Raw genomic sequence first — 23,606 nt, 5'->3', positions numbered from 1 at the left:
ATATTATATCCACACCGTCCATCCATTTGGAGAGACCATTTCAGAGCATGATCTAAAGAATGAGGCTGCTCCAAAGCTGGAGTGGACCTCACCATAGAAAACAGTGGGGAGTGACGCTACCGTTGAAACTTGAAACCTTCTTAAGGTCCATCATGATGTATATTTGAAATCCAACCTGTTTATGTGTTAACATAGATATGAAAGAAGGTAAAGCTTCTGTGGCCCGTAAAAGTTTTTTACGGTGGGCATCACTCTCCCCACTAATTTCTATGGTGGGGTCCACTTGAGGTTTGGATCTGACTCATTCTTTGGATCGTGTTCTAACATGATCTCTCTAAATGGATGGACAGTGTTGATAAAATACGTACATCACGGTGGTGCCCACAGAAGTTGGTGACGTCGCTACTCAACCTGTCAGTAGCTAAGCCGTGGCTAGCCCACCCTATATATTTGAAATCGCCAATTTCATTTCTCAGCTTCGATCTAATTCAACAACTCTCTCTCTCTCTCTCATTTCGTGAAACTCCATCTCTGCTAACTTTTCTCACTCGACCTCAATTCATCCCCACCGAATCGTCTCTCTTCCTAAGATCTTCACCTTTCGTTCGGAACATCTCTCTCAATCGAGGTAAGTATCATTAAAATCGGTGACCCAATGCTCCGAATCGAGGATATGGAGAAATCGGAGGTCGAATTGTGGATCTGTGTCGAGAAGCTGCGGCAGAACATTGAGGAGCGGGATGAAATGATCGGGTTCATGTCGAGGAAGGCGGATGATGAGGAGGATGTGAAGGAAGCAGAGATCCATGGGCATAGATCAAAGAGCAGGGCCATGTTTGGCAGGAATGTGGAAGAAGGCGGTGATTTAGGGGAGTATTACATGGATTTTTCAAGGATTGGGAGAATTAGGGTTTCGTGGGGGTTAGATCCGGTCCTTGAGGCTTGTTTCGTGGAGAGGATTATGGAAAGGAATGCTGCTGAAGCGGACGGGATGGCAGTTCTTTACGGGCAGAGGAATGACTTTGGGAGGGATTTCTTGCCATCAGCTTCTGTTGCTTGGATGGAACGGTCGAGTGAATGACAACAAGTTTGTGCTTCTTCTTCTTTCTCTTTCTCAGTTTCAGGAGCATGTATAACACACGCGCGCATACGTGCACGCACACACACACATAAAGAGGGGGGGAGAGAGAGAGAGAGATTCAAAATGAAATTGGAGAAGGGAAATCCTGTTGTAGAAACCCTCCTGAAAGTCTGCAATCTTTGTTTCAATTGAAACAATGCATTTACGACCTTTTAAGTCCTATTGTAGGAGTTCTTAATAGTGGTATTCAAGCAAGACCTAATCATATTGGAGTAATATGCTAGTATGTTGCTTGACATAATAGTGGGATCATATGTTATTTTACTGTTCCCAAATGGAGTAACAAGGTCATAACATGTTTTATTTTTCACGTTGATTTGCCTAGAAATGAACTTAAGGTTGTAAGTGCTATAATTTATAGCCCTTTTTGTTGTCAAATTTGTGGTGCCAAAGACACTGTTATGAAGCTTGCATCTGTGAAGAACAATGCTCTACTCAAGATCAACTTTGTTTGACAAGCACTGTTCACAAGTCAAGAATCTCAAAAAGCTTTCAAGTTTGAGCTCCATCAAGACTTCAATATTCACTACTTTCAAAGGTCACTTGTCTCCTATGTTCAATGTCCTTACTTCACTATTGAGGTATGACTGACCTTAGGTTGACCTTTATAATAGGTTATTCTGGATACATAACTCATATGTTTTATATAAGTGAGTTTGGACAGTTCCAAAACTAGTCCTGGACTTTATTCGACTAGTCCTAGCACTGCTTTGACCTGTCTAAGAAATTCCTAGATCAGTCATAAGTTTGTTGCAAAATTCAGATATTTTCTATTAGGCTACGACTAGTCCTGGGGACTGTTCGACTAGTCGTAGGAACAATGTCGACTGCTTCTTCGACCAGTCATAGACCCACAACTCAAAATACAGCGTTGAAATTCAGCTAGCTTCGACTAGTCGTGAGAGACCTAGGACCAGTCGAAGGAGACCTACAACTAGTCGTGAAACTGTCAAATCTTATCGTGCCTGAATTTGCAAATATCTGTTGGTTCTATGACTAGTCGTAGAGGTCCTCAGACTAGTCGAAGACGTGATTTGCTCACCTATAAACAGAGCACGAATCTCAGAATAAATAAAGCAATTCAAGTTAATTTAATTCGGCCTTCTAAGAGATAAGTCTGTGCTCCATTTAAGCTAAGTGTGCATATTTAGTATTCTCTTTCTTTAGCTTTGTTAATTGATTTTGTTTCTTGCATTCCAATCTAATCTAAAAAGAGGAATTGTTTGTTTTCCTTTTTCTGGAATCAAAATCAATTAAAGCTAGCCCTTCTGTTTGAATTTAAAATCTATTAGAAACTATAACCATTATAAAGTGAGTATTGGACATTGATCTTGAACATTCAAATCTCTACTCCAACTTAGTTCTTTTGGGCTGCTACAACGAAGGAGAAATTCAGGTATTTTACATTTGTGTAATTTACTTTCATTTGGTTTTCTTTTGAGATTTGCCAGAAAAATCTCATTATATTGGTTATCTGAGGAGACCCAGGAAAACTCAGAAGAGGGGTTTTTTAATTGTGTAAGCTCACAGAGAAAGACACAATTGTGAAGGCTTTTAGGTGAACCTAGGAAAACCTATTTTTGATAGTGAACACTAATATCCACTGTGTGAGGATATTAGGAGTGGAGTAGCTGTGTGGCTGTTGTTGAACAGTTGGTGTACACACAGGCGAAACACTATAATCCCTTGTGTTTTGTGGTTGTGTGGTTTATATTTCATATCTTTAATTATTCATGTGTGGGATGTATATGTGAATGTGAATGTTGTAATCATTTCATTTCAAGCTTAGTGGTGAATGTTGTAATAGTTAAGATTTATATTTCTGCTATTACTTTATTAGTTTGAGCTTCAGTTTCTCTATTTGTTATAGAAATAAGGTTGTCCTACCATAAACTTTGGTTTTTGGTGTAAGGTTGTCCTTAGAACAATTTTTGTTTCAATTTCTCTATTTTAGGTTGCTTTCCATTCCTATACTGTGATTGGTGTATAGTGCTAACTATTCTTTATTTCATATTCCGTAGTAATTATTTTTAATTTGGTATAGTCCTATTCACCCCCAGGACATATAGCTTGGCCATTTCAAAGGTAGCATTGGACATTGATGATTCAAGAATCTGGCCATTTTATAGGGTTGCAAATGGATCCATTCTCCAAAAATCAACCCATCCCAGATCAATTTTTAAGTGGGCCTTTGAACTGAGTTGAGATTTCTAGAGTTCTGCTTCCTTTATGGTATTTGGGAAAAATTCTCTTTTCCTATCCAATATTTCTTTGTGGTTTAGAAGCAGTACATTCTAAATGTATTTTTTAATTGCTTCAGGTGGATTTGAAATTTTCTCTATATATACATAAAAATAAAATGGGGCAGTGGTCCCATGCCCCTAGATTTTAGATCATACGAAAATTCAGATTTATATTTTTTGTGAAATTATTTTGCTGATTCGATGCATCTGTTTTTAGAATTGTTAGCAGTCCAAAAAAAAAAGGGTTTTTGCATTTTTATACATAATTCCTTCTAAGCTTGCTTTTGAGTTTTTTTTTTCCTTAGCTCTCTTATTTTATTCCTGGCAGCTGTATGATTAGATGGAAGGATATGTCACAACTCACAATCAATTGGAGAAAATCAAATTTCAGAATTTTTTGGGGATGATCTATGTCAATGTTTTACATCACATCACACTCTTCCTTGATTGGATTGGGGAAATCTGGTGCAGATTACACGAGGGTTTTATTGGATTGGGGACAGCGGTTTAAGAATTTTCTTTCTGGTCACCAGTTGAAAGGTTAGAATTTTTCTGCTTGGGAGTTTTTCGGGCCATGAGCTGTCCACAGTGGGGCCCATCATATCTTTGGGTCACCATACTGAGAACCCAAGAAGACTAAATGTACTCTGATCATGCATTGTGTATCTTCAAATTTCTTTCATCACAATGAAACCTAATGTGGGAAAATGGAATGCAGTGGTTATATGTCTGGCATATTAGTAGTTTCAACCCAACAAGTTTCTGGATTGTTGAAACTGAAGTGAAACTTTCAGTTTCTTCTGAGAATTGCTAGCATTTTGTTTCGTATCATCTTTTTGTTGATTCGGTTAACTCCTTTACTGCCTCTAACACAAGCAAAGCTCAATTGAAATTGGTGAACTTTTGGCTTGTATTATTGGTTTCTGCAGGCTTGTAATTGCAAGGTCCCCTTCATGGTTACACTTGTAATTTATTTTCTCTTTCTGTACCAATTTCTTCTGACCAAGGTTTATGAATGTTGCAGAGGCACCCAAACCAATGGAAACAGATTTCATGTCCCAAATCATTGTATGGTTTTTTTCTCTTGACCATTCAATTTCTTTGACACAATGTTCCTAATACTCCAATATATGTTTATTTATTTATTTTGTTCTTTTTGGTAGCAGAGATACTTGTTGAATCCTTTTGATTACACAACTGGCTCAAAGTATTTGTTAGAGTCAACCTACATCTAGATTTGGAGGTGTGGAGAAAGCATGTGCTGCTCTCCACAAGTAACCAATTTGCCATGCTGGTAGATGTTCGGCATGTACATGAGCTGCCTTGTACATGCATGTGTTGACCAAAACCCATAGTACCAAAAGGCAAGAAAGAAAAAAGATAAAGATCTTTTGCTTTCTCTGCTTTTACATTTTTTCAAATTGTTGTATTGAAACATGAATCTATTGCTCATGAAACGATTTGAATATTAAGGTTTCCTTGTATGTAGCTTTTAGTGGATAATTTTAACTAGTCGATATTTTGATGGTCTTTTCTTGTCTGTATTCTTTTAAATTCTTCACTCTCTTACTCAATTTGTACCACATTCTAATTTTGCAGAGAGGAAATGATGTTCTGCATTCACCAGTGACTTATGCATATTTAGTTGTGGAGATTGAAGGTGCTAAATTGTTTATCGATAATTATATTAATTGACAGGTAGAGATTTCTGAACTAAATGAGGAACTGAGCTAACTTTAGAATCAGGCAAGATTTATGGCATTTTCTTTCGTATGTATAGAATTAGGCTTTTATTGTTGTTGTTGTTGTGGTTAGCAATTTCAGTGCCATTCTGTGTTTTTCGAATGACTGAAGCAACGCTACTTTTTAATTAGAATTTTTGATATGGACATATACACATAAGTGCTAGGCATCAAACTGGTGTCATGAACATGAATTCTATGTTTTTTACAATCTGATGGTTATATATGGCATTGAAAGATTATTTATTTATTTATTATTATTTTTATAAAAAAAATTGGATAAGATGACTATCAGGTGCACTAGATTAAAAAAAACAACAAATCCCATTGGTCATATCCTCTTGATTAAACTGATTGTTCACAATTTAGCTCACTTGGGCATCCAAATGCAGCGTGCATGCCTTCACAAGATCAATAACATTGCTTTCTAATATGTGCCACCAAAAAATTTGGATATGTGCTGCTTTGCAGTTCTCTTTGTCATTGAATTGTTTTTACTCCATGTTTTATATTTACTTGATATGGATTTATTGACAGTTTCCAGTAATGATTATTGTATTTTTCAAAACTATGGTACTAATTCCCTACTTGAATGGTTAGGATTACCTTCACTTCAACCATCTAGCATTATAGCATGGCAACGGTTATTGGACTATGTCTGCGAGTTAAGCTGATGCGCTGTTTCCCTCCACATTTCAAGGTCAGTTAGTGCACCTAATCTTATCTTGACAGGACTAAGATTTCATCATCTGCTGCAAGGTTGAACTTGGAAGAAGCCTGTTTATACTGTCACTTTCTTTTTGAGGAATAACATATACTTATATGTGGTTTAATCTGTCATCAATTAATCCATGTTCTAAGGTTTTTTGTCAAAGGTATTCTGTTTTTCCATTTGTATCTAAATGTGAATTCTTTTCTTACTTTGTCATTTTGTCATTTTTTCAGTTCCTGTTTCAATTTCTAAAAAAATCATCTTTTATTTGATGGTTCGTAATTACCTTGAATTAGCACTATTTATCCTGCTGAGATTTGTTTTTCCTTTTGTCATGTTCAATGTATTTAGACTCAAACTGTAAGCAATCTCTACTAACAGAAAATCACATACACACAACATAGAAGTTCTTGCGTCATAAAGATGGGATATTTGTATGTATGTTTAGGTGGGTCTTCTTAATGTGGACGGTTACTACAACTCCCTTCTTACTCTCATCAAAAAGTTGTGGACGACGGATTCATCAAGCCCAATCAATGCCACATAATCATGTCCACACCAAACACCAAAGAGTTGGTGCAGAAACTAGAGGTCGTGGTGCCCTCCTTTCTATTCATCTAAAAGGCATGTGTGGGTCTCATTTGTATTTTGCGTAATGACTTAAATACTCTTTACATCTTACACATGGACTATGGCCATTTTTAGATACCAAAGGCATCGACAAATACCCGAAAGTTCAGAAGCAGATGCAGGCCTTGTTGGCCACATTCACCTTGATAAGGTGTGTTTGCCCTACATAAAATTTGGTGTAGTTTCTTTCTTGAGATAACTTATTTTCAGAAACAGTGACACTATAAATTCTGCTACATGTGGAACTCATTATTAATTTAATCAGGATATTAGCTTTTGCCAGATAATTTCATTTAAATTCTGCTGTACTGATTTTGAAGAACATCCAAACTGGCCGTTGTTTGACTACAAACAACACAATTTGAATAAATCATCAATTATCCCATAATTGATACGTGTGCCATAGAAATTGCATGTGTAGAGGGTGTATGTAGAGCTAGCATATTTATTTCTATATTGGCCTTTTCTTATTTAACAACAACCTTATATAGTGTAAGCATATGGACACTGCAAAAACTTTCTTCTTCTTCTTTTTTCCTTGTTGGTGCAGGTTAGGTGCATCATGCAAGGGTTTTTTTTTTTTTTTTTTTTTTTTTTTTTTTTTAAATCTTAGTAATGTTTCAAGGTATTGTCCAATCCATGTGGTTTTCTCACTGGCTCTTTGGGTCTCACCAAATAAATGGACTGATTTAGAGTGATCATTCCTGTCAGATTTGCTCAATGACCCTCAATCGAGTGGTCCTTTTCTTATATAGAAATCTTTTTCCCTACTTACAATATATCCCTTAATTACAGCATAACAGCAACCTCTGTATCCCCTAATTACAGCCCTTAATTACAGCATAACAACAACATCTATATCCCCTAATTACAGCTCTTAATTACAGCATAACAACAACATCTATATCCCCTAATTACAACCCTTAATTACAGCATAACAGCAGCATCTATATCCCCTAATTACAGCATAATATCTCCGAATTATAGCAGCATCTATATCTCCTAATTACAGCCCTTAATTACAGCATAACAACAGCATCTATATCCCATAATTACAACATCTATATCCCCTAATTACAGCCCTTAATTACAGCATAACAGTAGCATCTATATTTCTTAATTACAGCAATATATGGTACAACAATATATGGTAGGTTTGTTGTCTATCCTACTAACATCCCCCCTTAAATTGATGCTGGTCGATTAAGAAGCATTAATTTGCCAACAAGAAATTGATGACGTAGTCATGTCATAGCTTTGGTGAAGACGTCTGCTATCTGAAAATCGTTTGAGACATGTGGAAGAGAGATAACTCGAGTATCAACAGCTTCCCGAATAGAATGACAGTCCACCTCAATATGTTTGGTACGCTCATGATAGATGAGATTGGTAGCGATCTAAATAGCACTCGTATTATCAGCATGAAGAGGAGTGGGAGTAGACTGAGGAAAACCTATTTCAGCAAGTAAGCAATGGAGCCACATAATCTCTGGGCGGGCTGCCGACATGGCACGGTACTCGGACTCAGTCAAAAATTTGAAAACACGATCTTGTTTCTTACTCAGGACATCATGCCCAATCAACATCACTAAAAGCTACAAGGCGAAGAGGAGTACCGGTAGAGAAGAACAAGTCATGGTGAGAGGAACCCCGGAGATATCGAGTAATTCGGCGGACTGCGGCAAGGTGAAGGTGGCGAGGAGATTGCAAAAATTGACTGACTTGCTGGACAGCAAAGGAAATGTCAGGCCATGTAATAGTCAGATAATTGAGACTACCAACTAACTGTCGAAACACCATGGGATCAGGAAGGAGATCCCCCTCCTCACATTGATACTTGACATTCACTTCCAAAGGGGTATCCACTAAAGAGGAGTCCTGCCAACCAGATAAGGAAATCAATTCCTCCGTGTATTTATACTGATGCAGGAAAACCCTAAAGGAAACGGACTGAACCTCCAAATTGAGGAAATACCGGAGAGGACCAAGATCCTTCATATGGAATGGATCATGAAGATTTTGCTTGAGTTGATCAATGAGGGCAGAATCATTCCCAATGATGACAATGTTGTCGACATAAACTAGGAGAAGAACGATACCAACAGAAGTCGTTCGAAGAAACAACGAAAAATCATACTGGCTTTGGATGAAAGAAAATCGAAGTAAGGTAGCCTAGAACTTATCAAACCAAGCCCGGGGAGCCTGTTTCAAACCATACAGAGAGCGCTTCAGCTTACACACATTTGACTTTGATGACGAATAGAGGCCAGGAGGAGGTGTCATGTAAACATCTTCTTGTAAATCACCATGAAGAAATGCGTTCTTCACATCCACCTGGCAAAGGGACCATCCCTGAGAGGCTGCGATGGCAATAATAGTACGCACGGTTGTCATTTTAGCAACAGGAGCAAAGGTCTCCTCATAGTCAACCCCATACTCCTGGCGGTTACCAAGGGCAACCAAACGAGCCTTATAACGGTCCATAGACCCATCAGGCCGAAGTTCCAAAGAAAAAACTCACTTACACCCAATTAGCTTAACATGAGAAGGACAAGGGACCATGTCCCAAGTCTAATTTTCTTAAAGAGCTTGAAGTTCTTCCTACATAGCCTTTCTCCAACACTCATGTTTATCAGCTTGTGAGTAGGAATTAGGAATCGACACAGTTGATAAGGTAGCCATGAAGGAGGTATGAGGGAAACCATACCTATCCGGTTGATGAGAAGTACGGCCAGATCATCGAGGAGGGTGCAAAACGGGATTAGGTGGCAGATCAAACTCAGGGAGGGGTAGAATTGGTCGACGGCATTCATACACAAAACCAGGCTTGAAGCGTTCAGGAGGGCACACAAATCATTAAAGTGAGGAAGAACAGAAACTGCAAGAGATGATGTAATAGAACTAGGAAAGAAATATTAATGCTAAAAGAAAACGATATTACGAGATATATGAAATTTATTGGAAGAACCATCATAGCACACAAATCTTTTTTGAGATAAGTTATATCCCATAAAGACACATTTCATAGATTGTGCAGAGAGTTTGTGAAGTTGATGCAGAGGTAGATGCACAAAACAAACACAATCAAAAGTGTGTAAGTCAAGAAAGCTAGGGTGTTGTTTATGCAGACGATAGAATGGAGAGTCGAAATTTAGCACTTTAGAAGGCAACCTATTAATCAAGTATACTGCTATAGCTAAAGCTTCAACTCAAAATTTAGGAGGAACAGAAGATGCAAGTAACAAGGTCCTAGCAACATCTAACAAATGTCGATTTTTGCGCTCAGCCACGCTATTCTGTTGAGGCGTATAAGGACAAGAGCGGTGAGAAACAATTCCTTTATGACAAAGAAACTCAAGAAATTCATGAGACATATTCTTCACCAGAATCAGATCGTAAAGTCTTAATGCTAGTGGTAAATTGATTCTCAACATTTGCTAGAAACGATTTAAAAACAGCAAAAACTTCAGACTTATAGTGCAGAAAATATACCCAAGTATACCGAATATGGTCATCTATGAATGTCACAAAATATTTATAATGAGCATGAGAAATGACAGGAGTAATGCCCCATACATCACTATGAACAAGGTCAAAGCAATTCTTTGCCCTACTCCCGGAAGAAGGGAAGAAAAGAATCTTACTTTTTCTGATTTTACACGTAGAACAATCAAAAGACAAAGCATGAGGCAAAGAAGAATCTTTTTTTTCCAACGAACCAGAATTCAGCAAATGAGATAAAACAACATTGTTTGGATCGCCTAAACGTTTGTGCCATACTTCATAATTATTGGAGATAGTAGTACAAGCCAAAGAAATGATACTAGGACTGGAAAAGTATAATGGAAACAGTCTCCCAACTTTAGGCCTCTTCGCTATTGTCCTCCCCGATACCGGATCCTGCACATGACAACCATTACGAGAAAACTGAACATTGTAATTATCATCTACTAATTGTCCAACTGAGATAAGACTCGTAGAAAGCCCAGGTGATACAAAAATATTAGTAAGTGATGGTGCGATATCACCAACCCCAGTGATCGATAAATGATGGCCATTAACAACTTGAATATTAGAAGAACTAATGTACTTACGAACATTGCTGAGCATATCAGGAGAACTGGTCATGTGATTAGATGCAGCGGAGTCAACAAGCCAAGATTGAGAGGGTATAGTACGTATAGTACCCTTACCTTGCAGCCCTAAAGCGGAAAATGCCGATACAATCATTTGCTGCATCATTTCTGGTGTAAGGGCAGGTGTAGTAGCAGTGGAAGATGACACTGGAGTGAGATTTTGAGTGCTGGTTACCCCATCTGAAGTGCGGCCAGTAGCAGTAGCATGATAAGCATTCACGGGTTGGTTTTGAGGACGTGTTGGGCATTCTTTGATGATGTGCCCCTTCTATTTAAAGTAGTTGCAGAACTTTTTAGCACAATGGGCAGCAATATGTCCATAATCTTTGCAAATGTAGCACTGAACTGTACGCATGTCTCGAACCCTCCCTTTGCCTTGGGCAGCGTATGCGACAGCATTCTCTTGTGGAAGCAAAGATTGAGTAAAAAGGCATTGTTCATCTCGAAGAAGTGCTCCAAAACATACGTCAAGAGATGGTGAAGGATCTCTGTGCATCAGGTTGGAGCGAATATACTCAAATTCTGGCCTTAGTTTCATTAAAAACTGGTCTCTTTTGCTAACTTCATGAACTGTTTGAACAGTAGAGAGGGACTCGGTTGACACATCGGCATACACAATGTCGGAAAACTCAGCCCAAAGATTCTGAAAACCACAGAAATATTCCTGAACAGAGAGTGTACCTTGGGAATAGGAAGCAAGATCAGTTTTCAATTGAAATCGCCGAGTGGAATGATAGTGATGATAGACCTTTTTCAAGTACTCCCACATCGATTTAGCCGTCTTGTGCGGTCTTAAATTGAGTATAAGTAGTGGATCAATAGACCCAAGAATCCAAGCATCACGCGAGCATCTTTCACCTTCCATTGAACTAACGTCGTAGGATCGGTAGGCACTGGATCACTCCCATCAACATGGCCCCACAACTCCTTTCCCATAACAAAAAGTTGAAACTGAAACTCGTAGGCAGCATAATTCTTCCATGTAAACCAAGTTTGAAAGACTTCTAAGTTGGAGTTATTAGCCATAACTAGAATCTCTCGAAATGCACCAAAAAAACTGCAAACCAAAACCCGCACCCAAGAAACCAGAAAACCAGAGCCTAGAACCACGAATATTCGACCAAAGACAAGGTTACAGAGAGTGGCTTTGATACCATGTCAGATTTGCTCAATGACCCTCAATCGAGTGGTCCTTTTCTTATATAGAAATCATTTTCCCTACTTACAATATATCCCTTAATTACAGCATAACAGCAACCTCTATATCCCCTAATTACAACCCTTAATTACAGCATAACAGTAGCATCTATATCCCCTAATTACAGCCCTAACAATTCCTACATTGTACCAGATTAATATCTGTTAGGCAATTGGATCTTTTCTGTTGGGCTTTCGACCAGACAGATGGAAGTAAGGTAGAACAATTGGATCTTCTTAAATTTTGATATCATGCTTTAAATTGATTTTTTTTAAAATGGATGGACTGAGTGGATATAGAATACACAAATCAAGGTGGAACCCATAAGGTCTGCATGTCTGGGTGAGTTCGGTCTCACCTAATCTGCTCCCTTGCAACACACAACAAGTACCGGAATTTGTTGGAGTGGGAAATTTACGTAGGCTTCACATGATGTTTTTCTTAATACACAGTCCATTATCCAATTTTTTCATATCATTCCAGGATACAAAGCCAAAAACAATGCATATTCAAAGCTAAAGTGGACCTTGACCCTGAAGATATAAGAATTATTGCTACTGTTGAAAACTTCTTAGGGTTATAGAAGGATCTGATCAAGCAGGGCTGAACTCATGGTACCCACTTCCTATGATTTGTACTAATGCTCTGGGCTGGCCTAGGTATTTGTTGGTTTTTAACTGAAGAAACATGAAAATATATATTTTTTTTAAAAAAAAAGCATTCGAAGATAGCTGAGTGGATTAAAGAGGCTATGGAAAGAAGCCCTTTTGCTAGGTTGTCTTCTTTTTGTGGCATCCTACTTGATTTGGTTGCCATGAGCTGTGCCTTTTCCATTAGTATGTATTGGGATGTCAGTCCACAAGACTACTAAACAAAGTGGTCTCTCTGTTGTTGAAGCAATTGGGTCCCACCAACATAGTAGATGGTCCAAAAATAAAGATTATAGCGCTTCAATGGACCTGTTTTAAGGAAAATTTATGAAGGAATCATGTAAAATTAAGGGATTAATGCTATGTAATTCTGTTTTTTTTTTTTTTTTTTCCTAGATTAATTATACAATTGCCTTTCTATTATTATTTTGCAATTAATTTTTATCAATTTTAAACTTGTTCAAATTGATGCAGTTCTATCAGCAGTAGATGGAGTAAGGAAAATTGATGCAGGTCTCTCTGAAGGTAAAGAAGAATGGCTTAGAGCAGAATTTCAGTGTGGACTGGGAGCGCTGATATCCAGCAGCACATCATCTCCCACCATTTAATGGTTTTTGGTGGGAATCTATAATCAATTCAAAATTTGAATTTGAAAAACACAATTTATAAAATCATGTTAAGATTCCCACCCATGATTGTTGGATGGTGGCAAATATGTGCCCACTAAATCTTCATGCACGCCAGGCGCACACAATCTTTTCTTCTCCTCTGTATGACAGATACTCAATCATTATAGATATCCTTAACTTACACAATCAATTAGTCAAAACATGCCCCACAATTTTGATGAATGATTCTGCAAGTTGGGAAATGCAAAGTTTTTTTAATGGCTGTTTGCTGGAGTTGTTGACGGTTGTAACATTTGGGCTAATGATCTCACAACATCTCTTAAGACATTGAAAGTTCTTGAGAGCAAGGTTGGCAAAGGTATACACATTTCATGAGTTCTAGATTTGTTAGAGATAAGTTGTCTATGATTTTGAAATCACTGAATATGTTGTTAACAAAATCGGTAAAATTATCTGTCACAATCTATGTTTACTTATTTTAGCACGGAAATGGTTTCTTAAGTTTGCTCCATCAAGTCGATGACATTTTTTCAGAATATCAGTTTTTATTTCTAATTTCTTTGGCCATAGCCCCCTAATTCCTACATATTTTGGGTTTTGTTTTCATGTCTTTGTAACTGTGACTTTTCTAGTCTATCAAAATTGATACCTAAACTTTGCATGGTGCTTGTCATGCAGAAAAGCTTGTAGTTTCCACTTCCTGTTCCCTTCTGCACACATGTTAAGATCACAATGATCAGGCGGTTCTGACCATTGGATCAAATGTCTATGAAAGGAATAGTAAGGACTGTTTTTGAAATATATTTCAATCAACAATTTCGACCATCTATTTCATAAAGACAATGATGTATTACCTGCCATTGTACGGAAGCACTTTGATCAGACCATTCTAACCTTCCCATTCAGTGGTTGGAATTTGGATGGCTATAAACTAAGTCCAAATTTTGGACGGACAGGATATTCCAATTCGTGTTATCTTTGTGCTATGGACAATTAAGAATCTGCAATTACAAGACTATAAAACACCCTATCAATTCTAAAATAATTATAAGAGGATTCCAAGTATGTTAATCTTCCTTTTTGCTGCACACAACCAAAAAATAAAAATAAAATGGATCAGAGCAATCTTGCTTTTTTTTTTTTTTTTTTTTTTGAACCAGGTCTCTAGGCCAAGCTTCCCCATCTGTGAATGCATTTGCAGCAGGGCGAGCAACAACAAACAAGATGTTTGAGACCATCAAACGGAAACCAGAGATCAACTCATGCGACACAAGTGGAATTGTGGAAGATATCAACAACGATATAGAACTGGGAGATGTTTGCTTTAGCTACCCTGCAAGACCTGACATTCATGTATTTTCAGGGTTCTCATTGCATGTTCCAAGCAGCATGACTGTGGCTCTAGTTGGAGAGAGTGGCAGTGGGAAGTTGACAGTGATCAGCCTGTTGGAGAGGTTCTATGACCTCCAAGCTGGTGAAGTGCTCATAGATGGCATCAACTTGAAGAAGCTGTAGCTTGGATGGATCAGAGAGAAGATCGATCTTGTTAGCCAAGAGCCCATGTTATTCACAACTGCTAAAAAGGAGAATATCGCATATGGTAAGGCGGGTGCTACATTGGAAGAAATCAGAACAGTAACTAAGATTGCTAATGCTGCAAGGTTCATAGACAAGATGCTCACTTGCTTGTACTCTTTTTTTTTTTGGGTAAATTCATACTACTCTCTCAAAGATGTTGTGGGTGGAAGGCTAGGAAAGGAAGACATTTGTGTTTTGGTAAATTAATTGTTTTGTTGATATTGTGCTGATTATTGTATTGATGAATGTTAAATGGGTGAAATAAGCACAGTTTCAATCATTTGTTGATAGAGAAATGAGGTTAAAAGTGAATTTAGCCTTAGTTGATACCAACAAAGGCTAAATCTATCAACAAAGGCTAAATCTATCTTTAGTCTCAATTTTGCCTCAGTTACTTAAACTGAGACTACAACTCCCATGGCTAAAGGTTTTTAGCCTCGGTTGTTGAGAACTGAGGTTAAAAATAGATTTAGCTTCAATTGGAGACAATTGAGGCTAAAATTTGGATTTAGTCTTAGTTGGAAACATCGGAAGCTAAAATTTTGATATAGCCTCATTTGGAGAAAACTAAAACTAAAAGGTTCTTTTATCTTCACTTGAAGAACTGAGGCTATAAAAGTCATTTTAGCCTCGGTTGCTAAAACTGAGGCTAAAGCGTTTAGCCACGGGGGTTTCAACCTCGGCTTGGATAACTGAGGCAAAATTGAGGCTAAAGGTTTTAGCCTCAGTTTTTAACCTTTTTAGCCACAGTTTTGAACCGAGGCTAAAGTCCCCTTTTCTTGTAGTGTGCTAGGATCACCCTCCGTCTTTTGATAAATAGAGTTTTCTTGTGCTCCAAAACCATGATCAAAGATATCCCGACCCCTAGTGAACAATATCTTGTGTTAAAATAAATGATACAAGAATTGTGCTCATGTTCTTTCCTCTCTCCTCAAGAGCAATCTAGGGAGTTATCTAAGAGGTTGACATGCATGGGCTCAGAGATATAAAAGCATAAAAATTCTTTTTGTTCGCATCTCCAAGTTAAATATCCTCTATATTTTAGATGCTCTTATTGAAATTTATAACAAGGAGGTGTGAGATCTCTACTCTAAGCTTATTTTCGTGGATAAGGCGCCTACTAGTTGGCGCATTCTTATATCTCTCGCCTTGGATTATTAGAAAATGCTAGAAAGCTCTTATTTTAAGATTGTCTAGGGCTCCCTTGGGTGCTACCTTTCGAATTATTAATGTTAGCAAGTTATCTTCTCGTTTGATTTTCTTTTCTTTTCTTCCATGACCTAGGGTGTGGGCTCTCCCTCCCTATCCCGGGGGTATGCTCTTTTCCTCATCTTTTTTTTTTGGGCCTCAGGTGTGGGTGCTTGTTCCAAGCCCGATATGTGGGATTTTTTGTTTCCTTCGTTTTAAGGGCTTTGCCCTTTGTTTTTTGTTTGTATTCAATTAGGTCTTAGCCCTTGGTTGGTGATAAAAGAAGTCTTTTCTTGCTTACCTTCTAATAAAAGAAACTTAAACCATCTCTCTTAGATAAATAAACTCATTTCTTTACTTTTCATAATACATTAGTATATATAAGGAAAATGATTATAATTCCTAGAAGGTATATCTTTTCTTTGGCTTGAAAACCTCCAGTTAGAAAACCATCACACAAGAAAACATCTTTATTCTTTCAAATACTATATTACATATAGATTGCAATCACCAACCCTAAAATACTACATTTTTTTATAAACATCTATTCCAAACACTAAAACACTAAATTATGTACATATTATAACAAGGAAAACACCTTGTCTATGCTCGATGATTTTCATACAATAAACACACATATTCACCACATGTCCACAAACTAGGTGATTTTCATCCACCCAACTATACCTTAAGATCCATCAGTTGACGTAATGTGAGTGCATGGAATGGCTGCAGAGAGAAAGAAGTTCCTCCAATAGATAGCTCTTGAGACGCATGGAATGGCTGCAGAGAGAAAGAAGTTCCTCCAATAGATAGCTCTTGAGACACATGTCGCATGGTTGGCCGAGAGTCTGGATCTGGTTGAATGCATGCAAGAGCCATGGATACCACAAATAGGACTTCCTGTGCAACATCAGCCATCGGATCTGAGAGACGTTGGTCCAACATATCTTTTAGGAGTGTATCTTGTCCACTTGATGATGACAAAGAGGAGATGAGCTCCCCAGGATGACTTCCCATCATCACTTCAAGTGCCACAACACCAAAGCTATATACATCGCATTTTTCAGTCACCCTCATTGTATATGCAAGCTCTACAAGAAAGAATATTGTCAATCATGTTCTTTTCTCTTTGTTAATCATCAATAGCTAAACTCTTAATCGTATATCAAAACTCACCTGGGTTTCTTGAGTTAGGTTTCATATCTTGTAGGTTTTTGTGCTTGCTAACCCTTAGGCATCTCTACAAAGATGTGTTTGGAAGATTTGGGAGGTGAATAAGATAGGGCCAGGCTTTTGGATGATCTTGCTAGGAAAGTCGGGATGGTAAACTCACTAGGCATGCCACATATATACATTAAGTGCGTACTGTTGGTTTTTTTTTTTTTTTTCTCTCGGAACTATCTATTGTTTTCTTTTGGTGGTGGCCTACCCGATAAGCGGACTAGTATAATCATAGTGTCGGGTCATCCGCATGGTTGAGCCGACCTTTATGTATGTCTCAAATGTCCCAAATGCATTAGAAGTTGGCATGTATGAACCAGATTGTAATGGTGCACATATAGGCATCATTGCAGCTACACATTTCATCAGCATGGGTGATATGTGCATTGTTTCACAATATTAAAATGGATTTAGCATAATTACTTGTATCAATATTCTGGACCCACAAACCAAATCTCTCTCTCTCTCTCTCTCTCTCTCTCTCTCTCTCTCTCTCTCTCTAAAAAATATGGGAAGCAAAGAAACAACCAATAAACATGTTCCACCAAAGAGTTTCTATGATATTCCTATGAGGTTTTAAGTCTGTAATGGAGGGACCCATAGTTCTAAGATCCAAACTACTGATAGGGCCCAATTTGGATGGTTCATGCATTAATAATTCTCCTAATTAGAAATACTAAACTTTTTGGTGGCTAGTAGATAGACGATCAAGGGAAAAAAGGAAGCGAACCAATTGTGCATATTCAACAAAGAAAGCTGGTAAATTCAATGGCCAGGATTTTCCAATCTTAGAACTTCTTTTATTGTGTGGGGCATTTAGTGTGTAAGACATCACATTGATGTTTTGAATTTTAAAGCTGTGAAACGCTTGTACAATCGAGAAAACCCAATTATTCTCTTGGATCTTGGCAAAGCATAGTAGGATAACCACATTTCCTACTGTATTATTTTCACATTTACTTGAAGTGGCAGACGTTTTTTAATCATTTCGTAAATAGAGATAAATTGTCCATCTTAACTTGTTATGCATGTAAATTAATCCAGAACATCTAAAAACATGGCCTATATTGTAGAAGGAACATATCCTAACATTTAAAAATTACACCTATTAGAGGTTTCTATCCATCCAATTAGTGGTGGACAGTTAAAAAAAGGTCAACACCACAGATTTAATAGATGATAAGATGTGATTAAGTTAGTTGGTTAGTTTTACGATGCAGCCACGTTATCTCCACTATGCATAATGTAACAATGATGGACCTCAAGCGCTGCAAAGGAAAAACCATTCTTATGTTATCTTCAATTGCACGGTTGTATTAGCTCTATGGATGGTTCATGATTTTCAGAAGTTTTGACATACTGTTGTCTACCCTTTTTGTGATTGTGAAAAAGATCTTGCTTTTAAACTTTTTTCCAAAAAAATACCTATCTTTTGCACCATAGTCATTTTACCGTTGTTTGTTTGATACAATTACATATTAAATACTCCTTTTAAAATGACAGGGCTGGGTTAGAAGTGGAAGTACTGGTTGGCTAGGATTAACGGCCTTTTGCTGAAAGGCAATATAAAGTTTCAACACATTCTTAGGGAAGGAAATCGCCCGTCTGACGGGATGGCCAAATTGGGCAGCGGATATCAAGTTTCAGCCCTGTTCCACATCATGGCCGAACTTCCAAGAGATGTCAGGGGACAGATCTTCCTTGACAAAGTGGGTCTGGGCGCAATTAGGAGCTAGGTGTGCGACGCCCTGTTTTCCTTTCCTTGGTCCTTTGGGCGTTTATTTTCAGTTCCTTTTCTTATGATAGGTTCCTCCTGGGCGTTTTCCTCCTGGGAACCCGAAATTGTAATTTCAGAGCTGTACAGTTTTGTGATATGGAATGAAACGGTTCTTTGAAAAAAAAAAAAAATATTCCTTTTAAAATGTTTGTTGTTTTTGGGGAAAAATTGTTTATCAACTGATGCCCCGTGTCACTATCACGCTGACTCCTCGTGAGTCTTGCTGCAGATGGTTTTCATGATTATGAGGCTCACTGTGATGTTTGAGAGAATCCACCCGGTTCACAAGTTTGACTATGTGATTTTACATAGTAGACCGAAAGATGAGGTCGACCAAGCACTCAAGTGGGCCAAAAACCAACAAAAAGTTGACCATTAAAGGCCATTTGCAACATTTTCTTGCTGTAAGACACACGTGTGCATTCGATCAGACTTGATTTTGAGCCTGTACCTTAAAATTAGATGGCCAAACTAGTGGATGAGTTGGATTTGTCACAAACATCATAAAAGTGGGCCTCACCAAGATTTGATAACAATTAATGCCCTATGACATCTCTCACTCCACATTAGATTCAGTGGGAGATGATGGTTGTGATCATAAGGCCCACTATGTTCTTTGAGATATATCCAAGCTGTCCACCATTGCCCTCATGAATTTAAGGCAAGGCTAAAAAATGATCCAGATCCAAAGATCCGGTGGACCACAAGTTAGGTAAAAGTGCATATTCAAATGAAGATTCTTCAAACAGTCATGGGGAACAAAAATTTTGGATTAGGGGCAAAATCCAACAGTCATGAGGCAACGGTATGCTAACATATGCACAAACTTCATAATATGTGAGTGCCAACAAAAGATAGAAAATCTTAAGAAAAATAAAGACCAATTACTAATTAAACTATTAAAGTGTAGAGAATCTACTAGCAACTAACCTGGAGCGATGTATCTGCAAGTGCCTGCGAGTGTAGTCCAATTTGAGGAATCTGGTATCAGCAATCGTGCAGTTCCAAAGTCAGAGACACTAGCCTCAAGTTCTGAATTCAACAGAACATTGTTGCTTGATAGGTCTCGATGGACAATCGGCAGGGTACAATCATGGTGCATGTAAGATAAAGCATGGGCCGCACCTTTGATAACCTTCACCCTCAGAGTCCAGACCAACTGTGCAGCTCCTTCATCGTTGCTTAGGATGCTTGCCAAGCTTCCCCTTTTCATGTACTCGTAGACTAGAAATGAGAATCGAGCATGGGAACAGAAGCCATAAAGTTTCACAATGTTGCGATGGCGGATTTCCGTTAATGCTTTTATCTCATTCCTAAAACTTCTTTGATTAGATTGATTCCCACCTTCGAGTGGGTAAAGTTTCTTCACAGCTACTACCTGGCCTACTGGTAGATTTGCTTGGTAAACTTTACCGTAGCCTCCAGTTCCAATGCAGTATTTGTCATCAAAATCCTCTGTTGCCTCCACAATGTCTTCAAACGTGGCAATCCCATCATAATTCCATGTTGAAAATGTATTTCCTCTGCTCGTTTCAAGAACCCCTTTCTCTATTCTTCTTCTTCTTCTTTGGTAATAAATGGAAGAAATGCCGATGATTACAAATAAAAGAAACAATGCTAAGAGCAGAAGAATAATGAGGATCACAACTTTGTGGCCTTTTCTTGCATCACCATGACTTATTGAAGAGGCGTTGCAAGGTTGCAAACCTTGCACTTCACCACATAAGCCTTTGTTTTTTATGAATGCATCTGCCGGAGCCTTCTGAAAGGCTTTGCTACTAGGAAGAGGACCTTCTAAAAAATTGTATGAAAAATCAATGGATTGTAAGCTGACCATCCCATCAAAAGAAGGCGGGATGGAATCTGACAACATGTTGTGAGAGAGGTTTAAATTTTCCAGACTAACCAATTTCGCGAGTTGTGGAGGTGTCTTTCCATTGAGGGAGTTATGACTTAGATCTAGTAAGTCTTGCAGGTATACTAGGTTACCAATCTGAAAAGGAATGCTTCCATTCAAAACATTTTCACTCAATTTCAGAAAATGGAGTTTGGAGCAATCCCCTAATTGAGGTGGTATTGGACCTCTTAGGTGATTCATTGACAGATCCAGAATCTCCAAATTGGATAGGTTTCCAATCTCTTGTGGTAACTGACCAGAAAGCTGGTTATCATTTAAAGTCAAGTTGAACAAAAAAGTCAACCTCCCAAATTCCTTTGGAATCTCTCCTACTAAATTGTTTGAAGAAAGATCAAGCACTCTTAGCTGCCCCAACCGCCCAATCTCAGGAGGAATTCTACCAGTGATATTGTTCCCGGAGAGTTGTAGCTTTGTTAAGTTTTGGCATTCTCCCCAATGTGGTGAGAGTTCACCAAACAACATGTTGTCACTGACATCCATGAATATGAGGTGAGGGTATACACCAAAGGCTTCCGATACATTTGCAGCAAGTCGGTTTCCACTGAGTCGCACTCTCGTTAAGCTAGTGCAATTTCTGAAGGTTGTTGGGATCTCACCGGTGAAATGGTTGTTGAAAGCAGTGAAGGCTTCAAGAGATCCACCGTGGCATAACTGAGGTAGATAGCCAGAGAAGTTGTTGCCATCCAAGTAGAGTTGAGAAAGATTTGTCATGTTCCTCATTTCTTGAGGTAACGAACCAGATAATTGACAGTCAACAAGGGACAACAAAGTAAGCTTGGTCAACTTTCCAAAAGTAGGAGAGATAGAACCTGTTAGAGGGTTAATGGACATGTCAATATCCTTGAGATTAACTAGATTCCCTATTTCTGGTGGAATTGAACCAGAAACTTGATTCTCAAAGAGCTGGAGGACAGTTAACTTTGTCAAGTTTCCTAAAGTGGAAGGGATAGAACCTGTTAGAAGGTTAGCGGACAAGTCAAGCTCCTTGAGATTAACCAGATTCCCTATTTCTCGTGGAATTGAACCAGAAACTTCGGTTTTGTAGAGATACAAAATTCTAAGGTTGCTCAAATTACCTAAAGCAGGAGGCATGGGACCAGTCAGATTGTTACTGTATAGTTCAAGCTCAGCCAGATTCTTTAGATTCCCTAATTCTGTAGGAATTAAACCAGATAATTGATTTTCTAACAGATGAAGAACAGTGAGCATGGACAATTTTCCTAAAGTGGAAGGGATAGAACCCGTTAGAAGGTTAGCGGACATATCAAGATCTTTAAGATTAACCAGATTCCCCACTTCAGGTGGAATTGAGCCAGAAATTTGGTTGTCGTAGAGATACAAAATTGTAAGGTTGCTCAAATTACCTAAAGCAGGAGGGATGGGACCAGTCAGATTGTTGCTGCGTAATGATAACTCATTGAGACTCTTTAAATTCCCAAGTTCTAGAGGAATAAAACCAGAGAATTGATTTTCAAACAGATGAAGAAGAGTGAGCATGGACAAGTTTCCTAAAGCAGGAGGGATCTGACCAGTTAGATTGTTTTGGAACAATGTCAACTCAACCAGAGCTTGTAGATTCCCGATTTGTGAAGGAATGGAGCCAGATATTCGATTTTGGTCCAGGTACAAGATGGAAAGCTTTGTCAGATTTCCTACAGTGGAGGGGATGGAACCATCTAGATGGTTAATGGACAAGTCAAGCTCATTCAAATTCACAACATTCCCTATTTGTAGAGGTATTGATCCAATTATTTCATTTGCAGACAGATTCAGGGAGGTGAGTTTGTAAAGAGTGTCAAGATGGGCTGGAATGGTTCCGATGAGTGTGTTGTCGCTGAGATCAAGATGAAGGAGGTTTGGAAATGACGGAAAACTCAAGTTATCGAGCTTACCTTGCAAACCTACACTGGGTAGGCTTATCCTTGTTACACTTCCAAGGATGTTGCATGAGATCCCAGTCCAGTTGCATGGAGAGATTATGTTGTTGGTAGAATTAGCAGAAGGAAGAGACCATGAATGGAGAGCTTGTGATGCTGAGAGGCTGGCTTTCCATTTCATGAGAGCCTCTACTTCTGAGAGTGTGGATGATGGTGCTGCTATTGCAAATGATATTGCTTGGAAAGAAAGAAAGGCTAACAAAATGAGTAGAAAAGCAAAGGGGAGAGATTTGCGTATGGCCATGGTTGCTGTTGCTTATGGTATGCTAACAACTTACGATGGATGGGTATTTATAGGAGAAAGTTGATTGTAATCGGGTCAAGAAACCATTGTATATGCGCACATTCAAGTGAGAACAACGTTCCAAGGAGTGGTACTGGGGCTTGTAAATTTTTGCCGGGTGGAGCTGTGTGAGAAACATAGAAGAAAACACCGAAAAAGAACGACAAAAGAGAAATGCCAAATAGATTGTGTCAGAATTGGTCTCATTAAAGTGGGTGACAACAAAAAGAGAAATGCCAATCCGTCTCCCATTAAAGTAGACCCGAATGGGTGTAGTTGCCTGGCGACCGTCCACTACCGATCTTGGTGGTGTGTCAACGTCATCAAGTTTTATGGTCCTCACTAGGATACATGTGTTATTTTATATCCACACCATCCATCCATTTTTTGAAATCATTTGAGGGCATGGCCCAAAAATGATGAAGATCCAAGGCTCAAGTGGACCGCATTACAGAATAGAATGAAAACAATGACACCCACCGTTGAAATCATACAAGGGCCCACAAAAATGTTTGTATGTAGATGAAGGGAAAAATACAAATATCAGGTTCATCCGAGCTGTCATGGCTCCTAAGTTCTCTCATGAAGATGTAACAGCTTGATCTAGAACTTTTGCTAAC

The 23,606-nt window shown here is 38.4% G+C and overlaps 2 protein-coding genes across 11 annotated transcripts; one reads left to right on the top strand and one right to left on the bottom strand.

Moving 5' to 3' along the window:
* The first annotated feature begins 428 nt into the window (after window positions 1-428).
* Window positions 429-14,878, top strand: LOC131231466 (uncharacterized). 10 transcript variants are annotated; one of them, XR_009164371.1, is made up of 6 exons: window positions 442-1,087; window positions 4,984-5,826; window positions 6,287-6,429; window positions 6,544-6,619; window positions 12,927-13,439; window positions 14,470-14,878. XR_009164371.1 is itself a non-coding variant. In XM_058227667.1 (2 exons), exon 1 carries the CDS (start codon window positions 656-658, stop codon window positions 1,079-1,081), a length of 426 nt encoding a protein of 141 aa, XP_058083650.1. In that variant the 5' UTR covers window positions 441-655; the 3' UTR covers window positions 1,082-1,087; window positions 3,271-4,112. The 10 variants fall into 10 exon arrangements, 1 of the variants encoding a protein (XP_058083650.1); XR_009164369.1 differs by having other exon boundaries at window positions 429-1,087; window positions 5,083-5,826; window positions 12,927-14,878; XR_009164365.1 differs by having other exon boundaries at window positions 431-1,087; window positions 12,927-14,878.
* Window positions 14,879-16,528: 1,650 nt separating this feature from the next.
* Window positions 16,529-22,954, bottom strand: LOC131230500 (probable leucine-rich repeat receptor-like protein kinase At1g35710). Its single transcript, XM_058226415.1, has 2 exons — window positions 19,779-22,954; window positions 16,529-16,941 (listed from the first exon to the last, which is right to left on the bottom strand). Exons 1-2 carry the CDS (start codon window positions 22,945-22,947, stop codon window positions 16,529-16,531), a joined length of 3,582 nt encoding a protein of 1,193 aa, XP_058082398.1. The 5' UTR covers window positions 22,948-22,954.
* Window positions 22,955-23,606: the final 652 nt, after the last annotated feature.

The sequence above is a fragment of the Magnolia sinica genome, chromosome 17, assembly GCF_029962835.1.
Source record: "Magnolia sinica isolate HGM2019 chromosome 17, MsV1, whole genome shotgun sequence".
Classification (NCBI taxonomy): Eukaryota; Viridiplantae; Streptophyta; class Magnoliopsida; order Magnoliales; family Magnoliaceae; genus Magnolia; species Magnolia sinica.
The sequence above is the reverse complement of the archived record's forward strand: the minus strand, read 5'-3'. Positions and strand labels throughout refer to the sequence as shown.

What these genes read in the sequence shown, in the direction of transcription:
- LOC131231466 (XM_058227667.1), top strand. Translation starts at nt 656, where the DNA reads ATGCTCCGAATCGAGGATATGGAGAAATCGGAGGTCGAATTGTGGATC.
- LOC131230500 (XM_058226415.1), bottom strand. Translation starts at nt 22,947, where the DNA reads ATGGCCATACGCAAATCTCTCCCCTTTGCTTTTCTACTCATTTTGTTA. An exon ending in TTGCAGATACATCGCTCCAG is followed by an intron (nt 16,942 to 19,778) that starts GTTAGTTGCTAG and finishes TCTTTCTTGTAG; the next exon opens with AGCTTGCATATACAATGAGG.